The 17,675-nt window shown below is 39.7% G+C and overlaps 1 protein-coding gene across 1 annotated transcript in view; it reads left to right on the forward strand.

The window, feature by feature from the left end:
* Nucleotides 1-17,675, forward strand: part of SOX6 (SRY-box transcription factor 6) — a 345,673-nt gene that overhangs the window by 153,344 nt on the left and 174,654 nt on the right. Inside the window, exons 5-6 of the mRNA XM_044426093.1 lie at nucleotides 298-470; nucleotides 4,282-4,350. Of these exons, the coding sequence (XP_044282028.1) occupies nucleotides 298-470; nucleotides 4,282-4,350 (242 nt within the window). The remainder of the gene's footprint in view (nucleotides 1-297; nucleotides 471-4,281; nucleotides 4,351-17,675) is intronic.

Below are 17,675 nucleotides of genomic sequence, written 5' to 3' on the forward strand. Positions count from 1 at the left end.
CCCATTAAGGAGTCATTATATTGGGATAGAAGGAAAAAGGGGACTTGATATTGCAGAGTACATAATTAATTACTCTTGTCAGAAGGGGGAAAATTGACTCCCTTTTGTTTCACAGTTTACAGTGACAAACCCTACCTTTCAGAATATAGCAAAGACAGTAGCAAGATCTATTAGTATATTTTTTAAATAAAATCAAGACTGGAACTACTGTTTGTAAGATTTTTAAAATTCACATACATTGTTTTTGTTTGACTGTGTACCTGTTATTTACTCTGCATTGTCCTGTGTTTCCTTTAGGTACTCCTGAAAGCCTAGCAGAAAAAGAGCGACAGCTCTCTACTATGATCACCCAGCTCATCAGTTTACGGGAGCAGCTTCTGGCTGCCCATGATGAACAAAAAAAGCTGGCAGCGTCACAAATTGAAAAACAACGGCAGCAAATGGACCTTGCTCGCCAACAGCAAGAGCAGGTGAGCAACAAAACATCAACATGTGAAAATGTTTATTTCACACCCAGGGTCTGATAAATTCCTAATAAGCCCTATTTCCTGTTCACCCCAATCAAAACAGGACTGATATTTGTGTATAAGTAAACAAAAGAGATGTAATGTATTTTCCATAGCATGCAGGTCCACCATAGTCTGCCGTTTGTACCTGGAAATACTATGGTAATATGTCATACACACAGAGAGTGCTCTGTTATATATATTTATCTTCAGGGTACCTATGAAGAATGAATAGATCATAACAATGCTGGGAAAGATCTACATTAAATTTTGATTCTCTGTTTCAACACTGAAATTGGTTGTGGGATAAAGATGCACTATGAGCCCCAGTATCAGATGTGAGAGATAGAAGAGATTAGCAATTGTGCATGTTGTTTGTTAAGAGTTCTGTACCACCCTTTCTTAGGAAACCAGTTCCTATTCATTTTAATGAAACTTGTGCCAGAATCACATTGGGTGGATTTTGTTCACGGAGTTGAACATCTGGTGGTAAGGCTGATGGTTGATTTCACCCATACAGCCAAACATATTACCTGCATGTAAGATTTTTGTCCTTGCTCATTCATAAAAAGATTAACAATGTCTTAATAAAGTTTGTCAAAATGATTTGTTAATGCTATCCCCATTAGAATTTCAAAGTAAATACACACACACTCATATACATGCCACCAAATATCAGTAGGGACTAGAAGATAAACAATATTCCAAGCTGTCTAGTATAAAAAAATTAGGAACAAAAGATTCATTACACTCCTTAGGCATTAGTTTCAAATTAATGTGCAGTTTTTAGGAATCTGACATTAAACTAGAATTATCTTTTCAGTTAAATATGTTTTATAGGGTATATACACCAATATATGCTCTGTTGATTTTAATGAGTTGTGACGTCTAGTGTTTTATGTGCTTGAATATTTGCCCACATGTAAGGAATATGGACTCGTCCCTAATGGAAAATAACATAAAGGAATACTGTAAAAAATCAGAAGTTAGAATGTCATTTAGCCATCCAGAGATGACACAGTAATTAACTATTGACACTTGTGAATAAGCTAGCACAAATTAATCTTGACACATTTGCAGACGAGTGATATCTTACAGTGAACACTTTGTAATTATATTTCAAAATGAAAATTAAATGACACTTAAAACTAGGTTGTCATGCTCAATGAAGCGAGCATGTAGCTCAACCAATTGGCAAATAAAATTCAGAATTTGAGCCACATGGTGCTTCTGTATCATCATTTGCAATGTTGAGCCCTATACATTGAGACTGTGTTATGGTGATTGCACTGTAGCATTTTGGATGCCTTTTTTGATCACAACACCATCAATATTAGATGCCATGGTAGTACTTCACTGGTTTCCATAAGGAAATGAATATTCATTTGCTCCAATATTGTACTCAGAATTACAGAGCTGTGGACTTGCAAACTGAACTTCAGCAAGATCACTGCCCATGTTAAACAAAGCCTGCTCTACTACACAGAGCTTCCACCATCCAGCATGACTACTGACTATGGCGGCAATGGGAGTTGTAGTCTAAGTTTATTACTGGATCATAGCTACTTAATTCTGTGTTCTTACCTTTTGCATTGAAAGCTAGATGGAAACCTTCTCAGTGATACTTGTCTGCACATGAATATTGCTTTTTAAGTATGGGTTTGCTCTTTCTACTGAACTAAGTTTATGTACTTTCTCTCCAGTCCCCATCAGTGGATGGCTTGAAGTGGTAAAATTCCACAGTAAGAGTGCAAGCACATCAAGCTTTAAAACCACAGAAAAAACAGTATACTAAAACATAGCATGAAATCTTGCAAACAGTCCTTTTAAGGGGAAAATTCCATGATAGCTGGACAATTATAGAGATAGTCATAATATGACCCACTCTGGTTTTAACTTCCATTAAAGTAGGATGTTTTGCAACGTCTCCTAGTAGGTGTCTGATTGATTGTAAGCTCAGGAGGGAGACTGTGCTTGTACACACACACACACACACACACACACACACGGAGAGAGAGAGAGAGAGAGAGAATGTAAAAATACCTCCTGCATGTCAAAAATTGGTACATCTGAGGAAAAATAGCATTGGTTTGTTTCTCGTATACTAGTTTTCTGTGTCTAGAGGGGCTCCCACACATGGGAGCATTCAATCAGGCAAATCCCCAGCTGCAGTCTGATGTGGTCCAATCTCAACAGGATGTGCTGTGTTAATATTCTGCATATGTAAATTTTCTCTGTTTTGCCAACCTTGTTTATACTGTTCTCCTGTGACAGCCACATAGACCATGTATGTACAACACTATAGTTGTGCGTTATACATGCTGACCTGAAGATCCTTGGGGAGCTCTACTTGGTTCTTCTATATTGATAGTTGATGCTGATAAGTTTCTATTATGCAATTAAAGCTGCTTTATTTGTTGATTTTCTTGTGGCGTCACCATTTCCTTTGCTATCACCTGGCCATGACATTAACTGACATGCTATGAAATTGCTATAAGTAGAGATGTTGCTGACAGGCTTTTAAACTCAAGTTTAAAATATAATTTCATTCATGAAGCTGAAACCAGTTTAATGCTCTTTTTTGAGTAGCACAACAAAAACAATTATAGTTATTGTCTTCAAAATTTATTAGTAGATGGCTTTTCTCTTCAAAATAAAAAAACTGTAAAGCAATAGTAAGTAGTAGCCATACGGGGGGAGGGGGAACCTGCAGCAAGACAAATGAAAGAGAAATGCACAATAACTGAGTACTTAGAATCATACAAAACACAAGAAAGCACAATTCAGTAGCTGTGATTCAGTAATAAGCTAGAACTTCAGTTCCCGTTGTTCCCATGCTAAGTGGCCATGCTGGTTGGGGGAGCTGTGATCGCTGTCTCTGGAGTACACCAGGCTGGGGAGGGTGGAGCAAGCTATTTCCAGGGCAAGCTTTGCCAAACTGTCAAATCGTAACTAAATGGCAGAAAGAGTGTAATGTTGCTATAAGCTGGGCTTCCCTCTGTAGAGAATTCCAAAGTGTTTCTGCAATTAAGAAGACTCTGGAAGCCTAGGAAAAGAGAGGCTCCAAAGTATGGCTTTTTTGGGAGTCTGATGTTATGATTGTCAGATTAAAAGGTTTGGGAATTCACTGTCTGCATGTTTTACTGTCAACCTGCCCAGCAGTTAAGGTCTTCAGAAAAGGCCGTCTTGAGGAAACCATTACCCACAAAGGTCCATTTTTAAAGCATGAATGGAAGGACTTTCTCTGTAGAAAGTGAAATGTTCCCTGAAGTTCGTCTAGAGCAACATTCAGGTCTCACTCGCCTGCCTTTGAGAAAGGGCTTCACAATTTAGCCTTCTAAATGCCTTTGTTTCTTTTATTGGCTAATGTTTATTGCTTAAACTATTGTATGTTGCCTTGATTATATTTTTTAGCAAATAAGGCAGGATATAAATTTTAATAATAAAATTATAAATAAATTATAAGAAGACCCCATGTCACATCTGCAATGTCCAGTGTTTATGTCAGTGCTCAGAATTAAACAGATGTAGGCTGTACTAGTGTTTCCAGTTCTGTTTTAATTGCCTCCATGATCTTTAAAGCTACGTTAGTGAATGATACCTTAAAAGCCTTTTTCCAACCTTTTAGTTACTCCTAGACAAATGGAGTTCAGTGTAACAAAGAAGAAAAATCTTTGAAATTATTATGAGGAATAAGAAAGAACTTGTTTTCACTCAATAATATTGAAATTTCAACATCAGTGTTTTAATTTAATGGAAAATTTATTTCTAATAGATTGCAAGACAACAACAGCAACTTCTGCAACAGCAGCACAAAATCAATCTACTGCAGCAGCAAATTCAGGTCAGTGTGTTTTATTGCTCTCTTCTGATTATGCTTAAATTCCATTTAGGAAGAGGGGAGGCTTTAACTGGGAATTGCTTTTAGTTCCTTAAACTAGCAAAACTTTCAAGGGAAAATGTTTGCTTAAAAAGAATGAAATAAAAATACTTTTGATATAACTTGCGTTTTGTTAATAATCAAGTTTTATTTGAAAGAAGTGCATTAATTTTAAAATGTGCCATTTAACTGTAGGATATATAAGCAGATGTTTTAATTTCTGTATTATGGAGGAAAAGCAATGATCCAATTGTTCATGGATTGCTTAATTATAGTCAAGGGAGAACTGCTTTATATTGATACAGTGGTTAAGGGAAATATTTGATTCTACGTCTGTGTGGCTTTTGTAGGTGGCAATCTTTAAAATTTGTGCACTGTTTGTCCACCATGGTCATCTATTCAGGTTTTAATAGTGGGACAGGAAATTCATCTAGGATAGGGGCATTCAAAAAGTTCCATTCCTGGATATACTTAAAGATAAAATGTAAGATAATACTACCATTTTCTGCGGTTATTTACTTTTTCTATGTTTCATTGTGACCATAGTAATATCCCTACAGGTCAGTCATCTTAAAAAAGGGATAGAGAGAACTGGGCCTTTTGCATACATGCATAGCATGAGTCAATTTAGCAAGTAGTCTTATGGCCCCAGACACTGCCTGGGGGTGGGGGCAAGTATAGAATGCTTTGGATTTCCAAATCCCAGGTTGAAGGCAGTGCACTGACCTTGGACGTAGGAATCCATACTGTCACCACCCTCTCCCCTTGCAACTAACATGAAAAGCACTGTGTCAGTTGCCTGTCAAAGGGGTAGAGGGACCATTGTAGTGGGCTGAGAGGAGAAGAAACTTCGGAGGATACAATGTGTCCTGTGTCCTCTGCAGCCTCCTTTCTTCTTTCTCTGAAGTGTCCCAGCTAGACAGCCAAAAATAGCCATCTAGCAAAAAGGCTTCTACTAACATCCCTGCTTGGCACAGGATGCTTGTAATCATTCAATTTCAGATGCTTATGGACATCCTGATAGGATGTCGCCTTAATCACATATAGCCCAATGAGATAACTAGAGGACAGGTCCCCTAAGAAAGAAATTATATTTGATCTAAAAATGGGGTGGGGACAAGGCATCTCTACCTCTTAATGGCATCTCTATGGCTATGTAACACTGAAAACTGTTTCTGAAATTTAGGCTGCAATCCTAACTAAAATACATTATTTCAGTAGGACTAAACTCTCTGTGAACATGTTTCAGATTAGGCCATCAGAACACAAGAATCTAGGGTGGTGCAAACAAAATTGCTATTAAAAAATAGAAAAAAAATCTCCCCTTGCTTTCTTACCAAACGCGGGAGCAGCAGAGTTATGATTTCTGCTTACCAGTGAGAGCAAAAACTATTTCCACTGACTTCAGGTGGTTTTTAGCTTCCTTCTGTCTGCTGTTCATTCATAAAGCTAGTCGTTTCCTTGCTTATTATCTTCTATTTTATTTTGCAAGCAAAGGTTAACAAGCATGACACTGAGATCAAGTGGCAGTTCCTCTTCCTAGAAAGAGCTAAATTACCTCTGATCCATTTGTTCTATCCATTCCTTTTTCACTAAGTTATGGAATTCAGTCACTGCTGAACATTTTGCCATTTCATGCCAATCCAGTTGTTAAGGGCCTGTTTAGTGTGAGAGACTTCTGTGCATTGCTTCCCTCTCTTGTGTGCTTTGGGAAAACTCATTAAAGCATTTCAGGCAGGTTAAGCATTTCTTTTCTGTAGCGTGTTTGCCAGGATTCTGGTGGGCTTTTCATCTTCTCTGGAGCATCTTGCAAGGAATTGTCTTGGCTGTGATCGGAGCTGCTGGGTCAGTGCCATTTCAGGCATGCAAATGAGTCCCAAAGAAAGGCTACTGTAAGGCAGATTAACTAAGGATTGTTTAAGAAGTCACCAGCCTTAACTTGTTCATATTTAATGAATCACCTGCCTTAACCTGGAGACTCAAGGCAAGTAACGTTCAGGAAACTTATCTCAGCAATAAACGATGGCACGGGTGCTTTCTTTTTCTTGTTGAGTGTCTTTCACACTGGGAGTCCGGCAAAGGCACAACTCTTCACAACTGTTAAGTCTTGTTCCCAGAGTATCCAGTACAAACAGCTGCCAGAACATTTCAGGAATATGTCCTAAGTAGAACAGATGCATACAGCCAGGATTACTTGATAGATGGTGATACTTTCAAGAAGGTTCAAACCCTTACCAAAGTCATATCCTCTGTCTCAGAATGGAAGAGACTGTAGTACCTCAAAATGCAAGTAGTGATATGGAAAGACATTTTCACTTAGAATCGAACCTTGGATGGAAACACAGAGATTATTTCTTCTCCCACCCTCTCATTTTTTCCTGTGTACCCAAAAATGACTCTTCAAAGAGTTAGGGGCATTCTGAATAGTGTAGGATAGCGTATAGGGTATTACCATAGAAAGGTAAAATTGTCCCAAAATGAGCACTGGCACCTTGTGTGCACAGGAGGAGTTATGGCCACAAAATTTGTACTTTTTGTTCAAAGTATAATAATTCCAGATAACTCTGCTGAAAACATAGCCATTTAATGGAGATAATTCAGGCCAGCTACTTTGCATTTTGTGGGGGTTATATGTTCTGTGTTTCTGTCACCTTGTCATATGCACTCACATCTACACATATTCTACTAAATTAGACTTGGAAACTTACATTGGGATTTAGGTTTAATTATAAATACATTTGCCCAGATCATTTGTACTTCACTAGATTTTGCTAAGTATGGATACTGATGAGAGTGACCCCTCTTTTCTTTGAACCTCTTGTGTTTATCATTAGATTTTTGCAGTCCTGTAAATAAGTTACAACCAGGAGTGAAAAAGAGGGTGTTCCTTTTAAGGAGTTATGACTGAGATCCAAAAGAGCTTATGCACATATCTGCTTTACACTAACATGCACACATGTCATACCACAAATTTCTGTTGACTTTCCCTTGCTGTAAAGCATTGGAGTATGTGGTATGTGTGGTGGAGTGAGAAAGCTGTTTTGTGAGAAATACAAATTCAAAGTTCCTATGGGTACATAGGAGCAGTCATTCAGCTCCTTGGATCCAGGCCTATAGCACATAATTAGTTGTACTTTTAAAGTCTTCCTGGACCATAGCCTGAAGCTGCACCACTACTCAGAGTTTTATTATGTGTTCTTGCACTGTAGTTCATAGGCAAAGATTTCTGCAAAATGTCTACTGACAAAACTCATTTGTCAGTTTGCAAAATGTGTAGGTCTCTTTAAAACAATAATACAAACAAATGGATCAGGTATTGCTTCTTTAGCTTTCTAATGACTTGGGCATGTTTTAAAGATGATAATGAGGTTGATGATATTTATTTATATTCTGCCTATTCCCAACACTAGAACTAAGGGAGATTTAGAATGCTAAAATATATACAATTAAAACATTAATAGAAATATACAAAAGTTTAAACAGTAATTAAATTAGTAGAATATTAAAAGTACATAAAATACCCAAATTACAAAAGCTGAAAATGTATAGAATAAAATTAGTTCAATGGAATCTCACAGGTCCAGAATATGCATATATTTGCATCCTCTTGTTTACTTGCCAAGGAAAGGTGTTTCACAAATGCAATGTCCTGAAAAAGCCTTTCAAGTTTGCCATGTCATCCAGTGCAGGAACTCAGAAGTGGGCTTCCAAACAAGTTTTTAAAATTGTAGGCAGATATGTGTAAGATAACACGGTCCTTTAGCTACCTTGGTCTTTCCTATTGTGCCCTGAAGCTTGGGATTCCTGGAAATTAATAAAATCTTTCAAGATGGGTGTTATAAATATGGTGGCTCCCTATCCAAAGTCTAGCCACCATGTTATCAACCAATAACAGCCAGAGGACACATTTCAAGGATACATTGGAGTAGTTTAATTAGGTCCTAAGATGTTGCAAGAGTATAAAAGTTCATAGTTTCAGGTTTTTGGCTGACAATTCAATAACCCATATGCTCCTTCAATGCTTATTCGGGGGTTGCCATCTAGTATGAAGCAGGCAAAAGTGCCAAATCCCTTTACTACATGACACAATACCCTACTGAGAGTGCCCCCCAGCAACATTATTCACAACATCATTATGAAATAATTTACAGTCAGAACAGGTTCAGTGATTTAGTTCATTGATTTAGCAATGTATTATTTTCCATTTAGAATGTCCTTTAAATCTGTGTCACAAGAAGTCCACATGGTGTTGAACTATTTTATATAAAGTGGTTTACTGTGGACATATGGTTTGATTCTTTATCAGTTCTGAATATTTTCTTAATTGTGATGCAAATGGTTTTTTTAAAGCTTCCCTTCTTTCCTGATTATGGCCTCCACGCCCATTTCCTTCATATGTAGTGTGGGGGTGGATTCTGTCCTTGAAATGTTTTGACCTATAACTCTCATCATCCCACAGTATTTGCTCTGCTGGCTGAGACTGATGGGAATTGTAGGTTCAAACCTCTTGAAGGTACAAGTTGACCGCCCTGATAGGGCAATTTGATTTCTGTTGAATCTGTGAAGTTATGTTTGCTCAATGAAACTTAGGTTCCATTTCCCTTTTAAATTGCCACTAGAATTCATTTTCACAAATATTAACATTCATGCTGTGTAGTTTAATATCAACAAACTTGCATGGTCTCACTTTATTAAAATGAGTGAGCATGACAGTAAACAAAGGGGCAGTAATATGAAAAATGACAACTGTTTAACTGTCCTTGAGTGTGAATAATTTGTGTTGTACTTAAAACTTAAGAGGCTGAACCAACAAATCCCTTTCCTTCTCTTTGATTAACTACTGACAATTGAGGTACCTGGTGAGCTGAATAAGGACTATCTCTTTATGTGAAGTGCATGTCTAAAGATCAGGAATAATTACATTCTACATTAGCCTTCATGGCCCCCACAACCTGGTTAATTAATTTTTTTTTTTGCTAGGATAATAATGGTAGGAATATATTTAAAGATATGGGTTATTATTAAGTATCTAATTGACCTTCTGTTTAAGAGCTGGACCCTTCATTTATTGCCTCCTGGAAACGGGTTGAAGCTGCTTCCTATAAGTTTGCTGAAAAGGCAATGTCTGGAATTTAGCTCACACCAGGCTGCAAATGTTCCTTCTTAAGTCTTCTCTCTGTGTTTGTAAACTGTACTTAGCACAGAAAAGCAAAATGCAATTACAGCACTACTGCCCTGGCACTGGGGAATATTACCAGCTCCTTTTTTGCTGTTATTGATCATGAAACTGATTCCCTTCCAGCAAGCTTAGAAGAGGACCAAATAGAGTTCTTGAAAGCAATTTGATATTTCTATTGGCATAGTACATGGATCAGAGGCTCTCTTGAAAGTAGAAAATCATGGCTTATAAACAAAGCTCAAAAGTCTAAGAATAGCCCTCAACTTTAGTAAGCCTTTAAAATATTGTATAATTGTATCTTCAATCATACAGTCCCCAGTTAAACAACAACAACAACACAACTTTTAAAAGTGTCCTTGGGTATTCTGCTGTGATCCTGAACTGGAACTTTGAAGAACGATAAAATACAAATCTAATTATGTCTTTTATCGACTTTAATTAGCTTTTAAAAGTTATGATAAATGCACAAAAAATTGCTTTGAATTTTGACTTGATTTTCTGCGTTAAAAAGAATAGGTACAGCTATTGTAGTCTCTGCAGAACACAGTTGGATGCATAACTGTTCTAGTTCAATAGATTCAATGGTAGTACATTAATAACAGTAATAATTTCATTTCTTTACCACTCCAAAGCCAGAGCTCTCTGGGTGGTTTGCAACAGTCAATTTATTCTAGGCTGCTCAGCAGTCATGTCCAAATATTCATTTTCAAAGCCAGGAATGGCCTCCTTTTAGCACAGTAGTCTCATGGAAGTTCTGCTTGTTTGCCTACGACTATGGATTTGTACATATCAATATACATATTTTAGAATGGGAAAGCCGAGTGCCAGAGAGCCGAGAGCCAGTGTGGTGTAGTGGTTAAGAACATGAGACTGGGACTCAGACAATCTGGGTTCTAGTCCCTGCTCAGCCATGGAGCCAACTGGGTGACTTTGGGCCAGTCACAGACTCTCAGCCCAACCTACCTCACAGGGTTGTTGTTGTGGGAATAAGATGGAGGAGGAGATGTAAGCTGCCTTGAGCTCTTTGTAGGAAAAAGGCAGGCTATAAACCGAAAAATAAATAAATAAATTTGTAAGCTTGCTATGTGAGCAAGTAAATCCTAAGAAGTTTAATACATCTGGCAAATTGCCACTGCTTGGGCGGGGAGACAAGGAGCGGGGAGACAAGGAGCAAGTGGCAAATTGCCACTGCTTGGGGGGGGAGACAAGGAGCATGTCATATAAATGACATCATATAAACCAAGGAAGCAGAATTTGTGGTTGCTGAGATGTTGGACTACAATTCCTATTTGCCATGGCCAGCACAGTAGTGTTGAGAGATGATAAAAGTTCCAGTCCATCAACATCTGGAAGATCACAAGTTACACCTGATATACATAGTTCTGTTATCTTATAATGTACTGGGATAAACTTCACTACCCATCTTCTACCCAGCTACCACCTTGCTCCATATTTAAATGAATACATTTCACTGGACATTTCCAAATAGGAAGATGCTTCATTACAAAAGAAGAACAGGTAGAACACTTGTAAAAGAGTTGCTGACTTATTTTAAAAGAACAAAAAGTGTCTTGTGGCACCTTAAAAACTAACACATTTCTTCTGGCCCTTCATTAGTCAGTATTCAAGAAAGTTTATGCCAGAATAATTGTTCAGTCTTTAATGTAATGTTCAGTCTACCTGCAATTTCTGCCACAACAGACTAACATTTGACTTCTTTTTTTGCATTTGGCCTATCAGAAACATCTTCATCTTCATCTCCTAGGTGCGATTCAGCCATAACTGGATGCTTCCCAGCTTCTGTTGGCATTCTTCCAGGGTTCAATTTAAATAGACTGATTCTGTTTTGGTTTAAGTGACAGTCCATACCTCTTGTACAAGCTGAGCTTGTCCTAAACTTTCCTCAGTGCCTAATAAAGCTCACTTATTCCTCCCTATACTACTGTTTCATCCATACATGGAGATCTGTCAGTTTTGCCTTTCTGTCTGGCCCTGTGCTGGTTCTGGTTTTCAGTCCTCTACTTAGCAAACTAAAAATGGCTTCTAGGACCTTTTGACCATATTTCCTCATGTCTGGACCCATTATCTGGACCCATTTCAGTCCAGTTTCAGACCCAGTTACGGTACTGAATCTGCCTTGGTCACCTTGTATGATGACCTGTGCAGGGAGAAGGACAGGGGGAGTGTGTCCCTGTTGGTTCTCCTGGACCTCTCAGCAGCTTTCGATACCATCGACCATGGTATCCTCCTGTATAGGCTGGTGGGATTGGGAGTAGGAGGCACTGCTTAGCAGTGGTTCCGCTTCTACCTTGCTGGCCAATTCCAGACGGTGGTGCTGGGGGGCTTTGGCTCTGTGCCATGGCAACTCTGCCATGGAGTACCGCAGGGCTCCATTTTGTCCCCCTTGCTATTCAGCATCTACATGAAACCACTGGGAGAGGTCATCAGGAGGTTTGGGCTGCGGAATCATCAGTACGCTGATGATACCCAGCTCTACCTCTCCTTTTCAACTAACCTAGGTGAGGCAGTGGCTGTCCTGAACCGGTGCCTGGCTGAGGTAATGGGCTGGATAAGGGCCAATAAACTGAAGCTCAATCCAGATAAGACGGAGGTCCTGTTGGTAGGTGATTCGAGTTTCTGGGTAAGCGACTTGGGTCCTGCCCTGGACGGGGTTGCACTCCCTCTAAAGGACAGGGTCCACAGCTTAGGAGTGCTCCTCGACCTGGAACTGTCCCTGGAAGCCCAGGTGATGGCAGTGGCAAGGAGAGCTTTCCTTCAGCTTCAGCTGATCCATCAGCCGTGTCCTTACCTGGAGGAAAACTGCCTAGCAACAGTGACACATGCACTGGTTACCTCCAGCTTGGATTACTGTAACACGCTCTATGTGGGGCTGCCCTTGTAGATGGTCCAGATACTTCAGATGGTGCAAAATAGAGCTGCTAGGATGCTGTCGGGGACTGGTTATTATTCTCACATAACTCCTCTATCAGCTCCATTGGTTTCGCATCGAAGTCTGGGCTCAATTCAAGGTGCTGGTTATTACCAATAAAGCCCTAAACAGCTTGGGACCAGGATACCTAAAGGAACGCCTTTTTCCCTATATGCCCTCCTGCCCCCTAAGATCGGCAGCAGAGGCCCTCCTCCAGGAACCCTCTTTGAAAAAGGTCAGGAGACAGAGTACTCAGAGGAAAGCTTTCTCTGCGGTGGCACCCCGACTATGGAATGTGCTCCCTAGAGAGGTCCGCCTGGTGCCGTCATTACATGCTTGTCGGCACCAGGTTAAGACCTTTTTATTTGATCAATATTTTAATGTCAACTAATTTTAATTGTATATGATTTATTTAATTTATTTTAAATATGTCAGTTTTATGCTCAGTACGTGGAATCGCTAATTTATTTTGTTTAGGATTTAGAATATTCTGTAAGCCGCCCAGAGATGACAGTGATGGACGGTCTATAAATTTCCTAAATAAATAAATGTTATTAGTACCAATATGGACCATGAGCATTGACTCCATTCCAGCAGTTTCCACAAAGCAATCAATCGGTCTCCCTGGGTGAAAGTAACTGCACCATTTTTTAATTCTCTGTTAAGAGGATGTGAAATGTCTGCTGCAGCCAAACATGTATCCTCAACTTCAAAAGGACAATTTTAAGAAATTTAAGTCAGTGATAAGAAAAATCATCTGGCAACTAACCCTAAAGGAGAGAGGAGCCCAGGAAGGATGGGAAATCTTTGAAAAATAAATTCTTGAAGCACAACAGCGAATCCCAAGAAAAAGAATAGAAAACTTTTTTAAAAAACCCATCATGGTTCCACCAAAAGTTAGGAGACAACTTAAAAGCTAAGAAGAACATGTACAGTCAATCCTCAAAAGAAGAGTATCGACCATCAACAAAAACTTGCGGGGATGGAGTCAAAATGCTAAAGCAAGTTACAAACTGAAACTAGCTAAAAATAAGAAAGCCTTCTACAGCTGCATACAAAATAAAAGACAAACACAAGAGAAAGGCATACTACAACTCCTCAAGGATGGCAAAAAGAAAACTGATGACAAGGAAAAGGCAGAGGTGCTCAATTCCTACCTCGGCTCAATCTTTTCCGGTAAAATAATAAGCAACCTGGCTACAAAGGAGGTAATGTAAAGTGAAAGGGAAGGATGGCAGCCTAAGATCAACAGACAATTAGTCAAGGAGTTGTTGAAGGGCTTGATGCATATTTCTAGGACCTGATGCCTTCCATCCTAGATTATTAATGGAACTGGCACAAGAGCTTTTGAGCCACTATATATAATATTTGAGAAATCTTGGAGAACGATCTTGGAAGGGAAGTACCAGATGACTGAAGAAGTACTGATATGATTTATTTCTACGAAAAGGATGAACCAGGGAACTATAGGCCACTTAGTCTAATCTCAGTCTCTGGGAAATTACTGGAGCAGGTCATTAAAAATCAGTCTGTATACACCTTGATGCAAATGCAGTGATAAGCAGAAGCCAACATGGATTTCTTAAGAATAGGTCATGCCAAACCAACCTAATCTCATTCTTCAACTGGGTTACCACCCAAATGGACAAAGGAAATGCAGTGGACATTATATACCTAGATTTTAGAAAAGGCTTCAGCAAAGTGCTCCACAACATCCTAATAAATAATTTAGTAAAATGTGCACTTGACAGTACTACTATAAGGTAGATCCACAACTGGTTTCAAAATAAGTCACAGAGAGTGATCATCAATGGTAGCTTCTCATCCTGGAGAAAAGTTACTAGTGTTTTTGGATGCATAAGCAGAGGCTTCACTACCAGAAATAGAGAAGTACTTATTCCCCTCTACTCTGCATTAGACATACCTCGCCTGTGAAACAGAATTCAGTTTTTGGCACCCATGTTTAAAAAGGATGCTGATAATCTGGAGAGGGTTCAGAGGATAGCAACAAAGATGATACAAAGCCTGGAAAATAAGTCTTATGATAAGAGGCTGAAAGAACTGGCCTGTTCAGCCTTGAGAAAAGGAAAACTATGAGGTGACATGATAGCATTCTACAGGTACCTCAAAGGCTGTCACACAGAAGAAGGAAAATACCTATTTTCACCTATTCCCAATTGTACGTCACAAAACAATAGACTTAAACTATAGTACACCAGCTGTAGGCTAGACACAAGGAAGAATTTCCTGACTTTGAGAGAAGTATGATAGTGAAACAAAAGAGGTTGTGTGCTCTTCCAGTCTTGAATCTTTCAAGAAGCAATTGGGCAATTCTGATTGGGATGGCATAACTGGCTTCCTGCACTAGCAGGGGGTTGAACTCAATGGCCTTCTTGGCCCCTTCTGACTCAACTATTCTGTGATTCTCTGATATCCATAATCTTCACACCAGGTAGACAATTCACTACACTGCCAGCTGTTAATGTGTCTAATTATTGAATCTCTCACTGCCACAAGGGTTGGTCATTCTGGAAAGGAAAGAAATTTATTTATTTAAAGTTTTTATATGCTGTCCAATACTAAAGTCTCTGGACAGCTTACAAAAAAACAACCACATACAACAAACAGCACACGATACACTGCATCCAAGCATTAATGATTCTTGGGCAAGGTGCTTGAGTGGGTGGTGGCTGGGCAACTCCAGGCTCTCTTGGATGAAACTGACCATCTGGACCCATTTCAGACTGGCTTTAGGCCTGGTTATGGGACAGAAACTCCCTTGGTCACCCTATACGATGACCTGTGCAGGGAGAGGGACAGGAGGAGTGTGTCCTTGTTGGTTCTCCTGGACCTCTCAGCAGCTTTTGATACCATCGACCATGGTATCCTTCTGGATAGACTGGCTGAGTTGGGGGTTGGAGGCACTGCTCTGCAATGGTTCCACTCCTACTTGGCTGACCGATTCCAGAAGGTGGTGCTGGGGGATTGTGGCTCTGTGCCATAGCAGCGTTGCCATGGAGTTTCGCAGGGTTCCATCTTATCCCCCATGTTATTTTACATCTACATGAAACCGCTGGGAGAGGTCATCCAGAGGTTTGGGCTGTGCAGTCATCAGTACGCTGATGGCACCCAGCTGTACCTCTTTTTTACATCAAATTCAGGTGAGGCAGTGGAGGTCCTGAACCAGTGCCTAGCCAGAGTGATGGGCTGGAAGAGGGCCAGTAAATTGAAGCTTCCTGCTGGTAGGCAGTTTAGCCTCCCCGGTATGTGTTTCTAACCCTGTTCTGAATGGGGTTGCACTCCCACTAAAGACAGGGTGTGCAGTTTGGGAGTGCTCTTTGACCCTGGAATTCCACAGGGTGGTGAGGAGCACTTTCCTTCAGCTATCAACTGCACACCTATCTGGATAGGCAGTGCCTGGCAGCGGTGACCAATGGCCTGGTAACTTTCCAATTGGACTAATGTAATGCATTCTCCATGGGACTGCCCTTGAAGACGGTCCAGATACTTCATTCGGTCCAGAATAGAGCCACCAGGTTGTTAACAGGGACCGGCAGGTATGAACATATAATGCTGGTCCTTTTCCATCCACACTGGCTACCAGTTGAAGCAGTTATAATGTTGGAAGCCATCCCGAGGCTTATGCGAATGGAACGGCATACAAAAATTCCAAGTAAATAAATAAGCCTGGGTCCAATTTAAGGTGCTGATGATGACCTATAAAGCCCCAAATAGCTTAGGGCCTGGTTACCTGAAGGAGCGTCTCCTTCCATATGTGCCTGCCTGCCCCTTAAGATCTGGGGCAGACACCCTTCTTTGGGTACCCTCCCTGAAGGAGATTAGGAGAATGACTACCTGGAGAAGGGCCTTCTCTGCTGTGGCACCCCAATTTTGGAATTCACTTCCCAGAGAGGTTCACCTGGCACCGTCACTTTATTCTTTTTGGTGCCAGTCCAAAACCTTTCTATTTTCCCAATGTTTCAAGACCTGACTGTTTCAATCGGGGTTTTACTATTAGTTGAATTCTTAGGATGCTGTGTTTTATTTTTTTTACATTTTGTATTGTTAAACCATCCCGAGACTTCGGTAATGGGACGGTCTGGAAAAGTTTTAAATAAATAATTCTTTTAAAATAAAGATAAAATCAAAGATAAAAACAATTAACTGTTAAAATATTGGGAAAATAAAAAGGTCTTCACCTTACACCAAAAACAATAAAGCGATGGCGCCAGGTGAACCTCCCTGGGGAGCATGTTCCAAAGTAAGGGTGCCATCGCCAAAAAGGTACTTCTCTGGGTAGCTACCCACCTAAGAAATGTTAAATATCAGCTTGCAGATCACAACCCACAAGTTATGAGGTAGGTTTTCAAACCATGTTTGGTTTTGGCAATGATCTGGTGGCTTAGTTGAATGGACAAACCATAGTTGTTTTGCTTCTGTTAGCTATGGCAGCTAGGCAGAAGAGTGCTGAGTGAATAGAAAATGAATGAAGACAAACTATGGTTTGGATATTAAACTATGGGTAGTGCAAAAATGTTTTAGCATAATGTCTAAATTGAGCCATAGACATTACATGAATAATCTTTGTTGAACATTGGACTTCTTTGTTTCATCTTTCTTTTCCAACTTCCTTAGGAAAGTCATGAATACTTACTGTGTTTCATGATGAATTTTATTTAAATTGTTGAAAATTATGAAGACAGAAAAGTGATTTTGTTGCAATTGATTGTTTTATATCCTGTTCAAAAATCTGAACAGCATATTTAATCTAAAAAAAGTTAGTCCTTCAGTATCTCTTTCATATGACCCCTCTAATTATATAGAGCAGTAAATGGTAGGCGAGCATATGTTAGCAACATGAGCAGCAGTCTATGAAATGAGCTACAAGTTAATAAAATTGTCTGTGGTAGTGTTGGCCAAATGTTAGCACACATGTTTCAGAAAGTGATATTTCAACAGGCTTGAAGAATAGGACTCTGGCGCATTGAATTTGAACGTGATCTAAAGTGTGGAAAAGAGTTAAACCATCAGCAAAAGCTTAAGCTTGGGATGGGAGGAAGTGGGGAATGGACAACATACTCGCTTTTCTCTCTCTCTCTCTCTCTCTCTCTCTCTCTCTCTCTCTCTCTCTCTCTCGTTTTCATGGTTCAACTTATCATTAGTTATGTTGCTCAGTCCTTG

This window comes from Varanus komodoensis, unplaced genomic scaffold (assembly GCF_004798865.1).
Source record: "Varanus komodoensis strain SLA01 unplaced genomic scaffold, ASM479886v1 scaffold16, whole genome shotgun sequence".
NCBI lineage: Eukaryota > Metazoa > Chordata > Lepidosauria > Squamata > Varanidae > Varanus > Varanus komodoensis.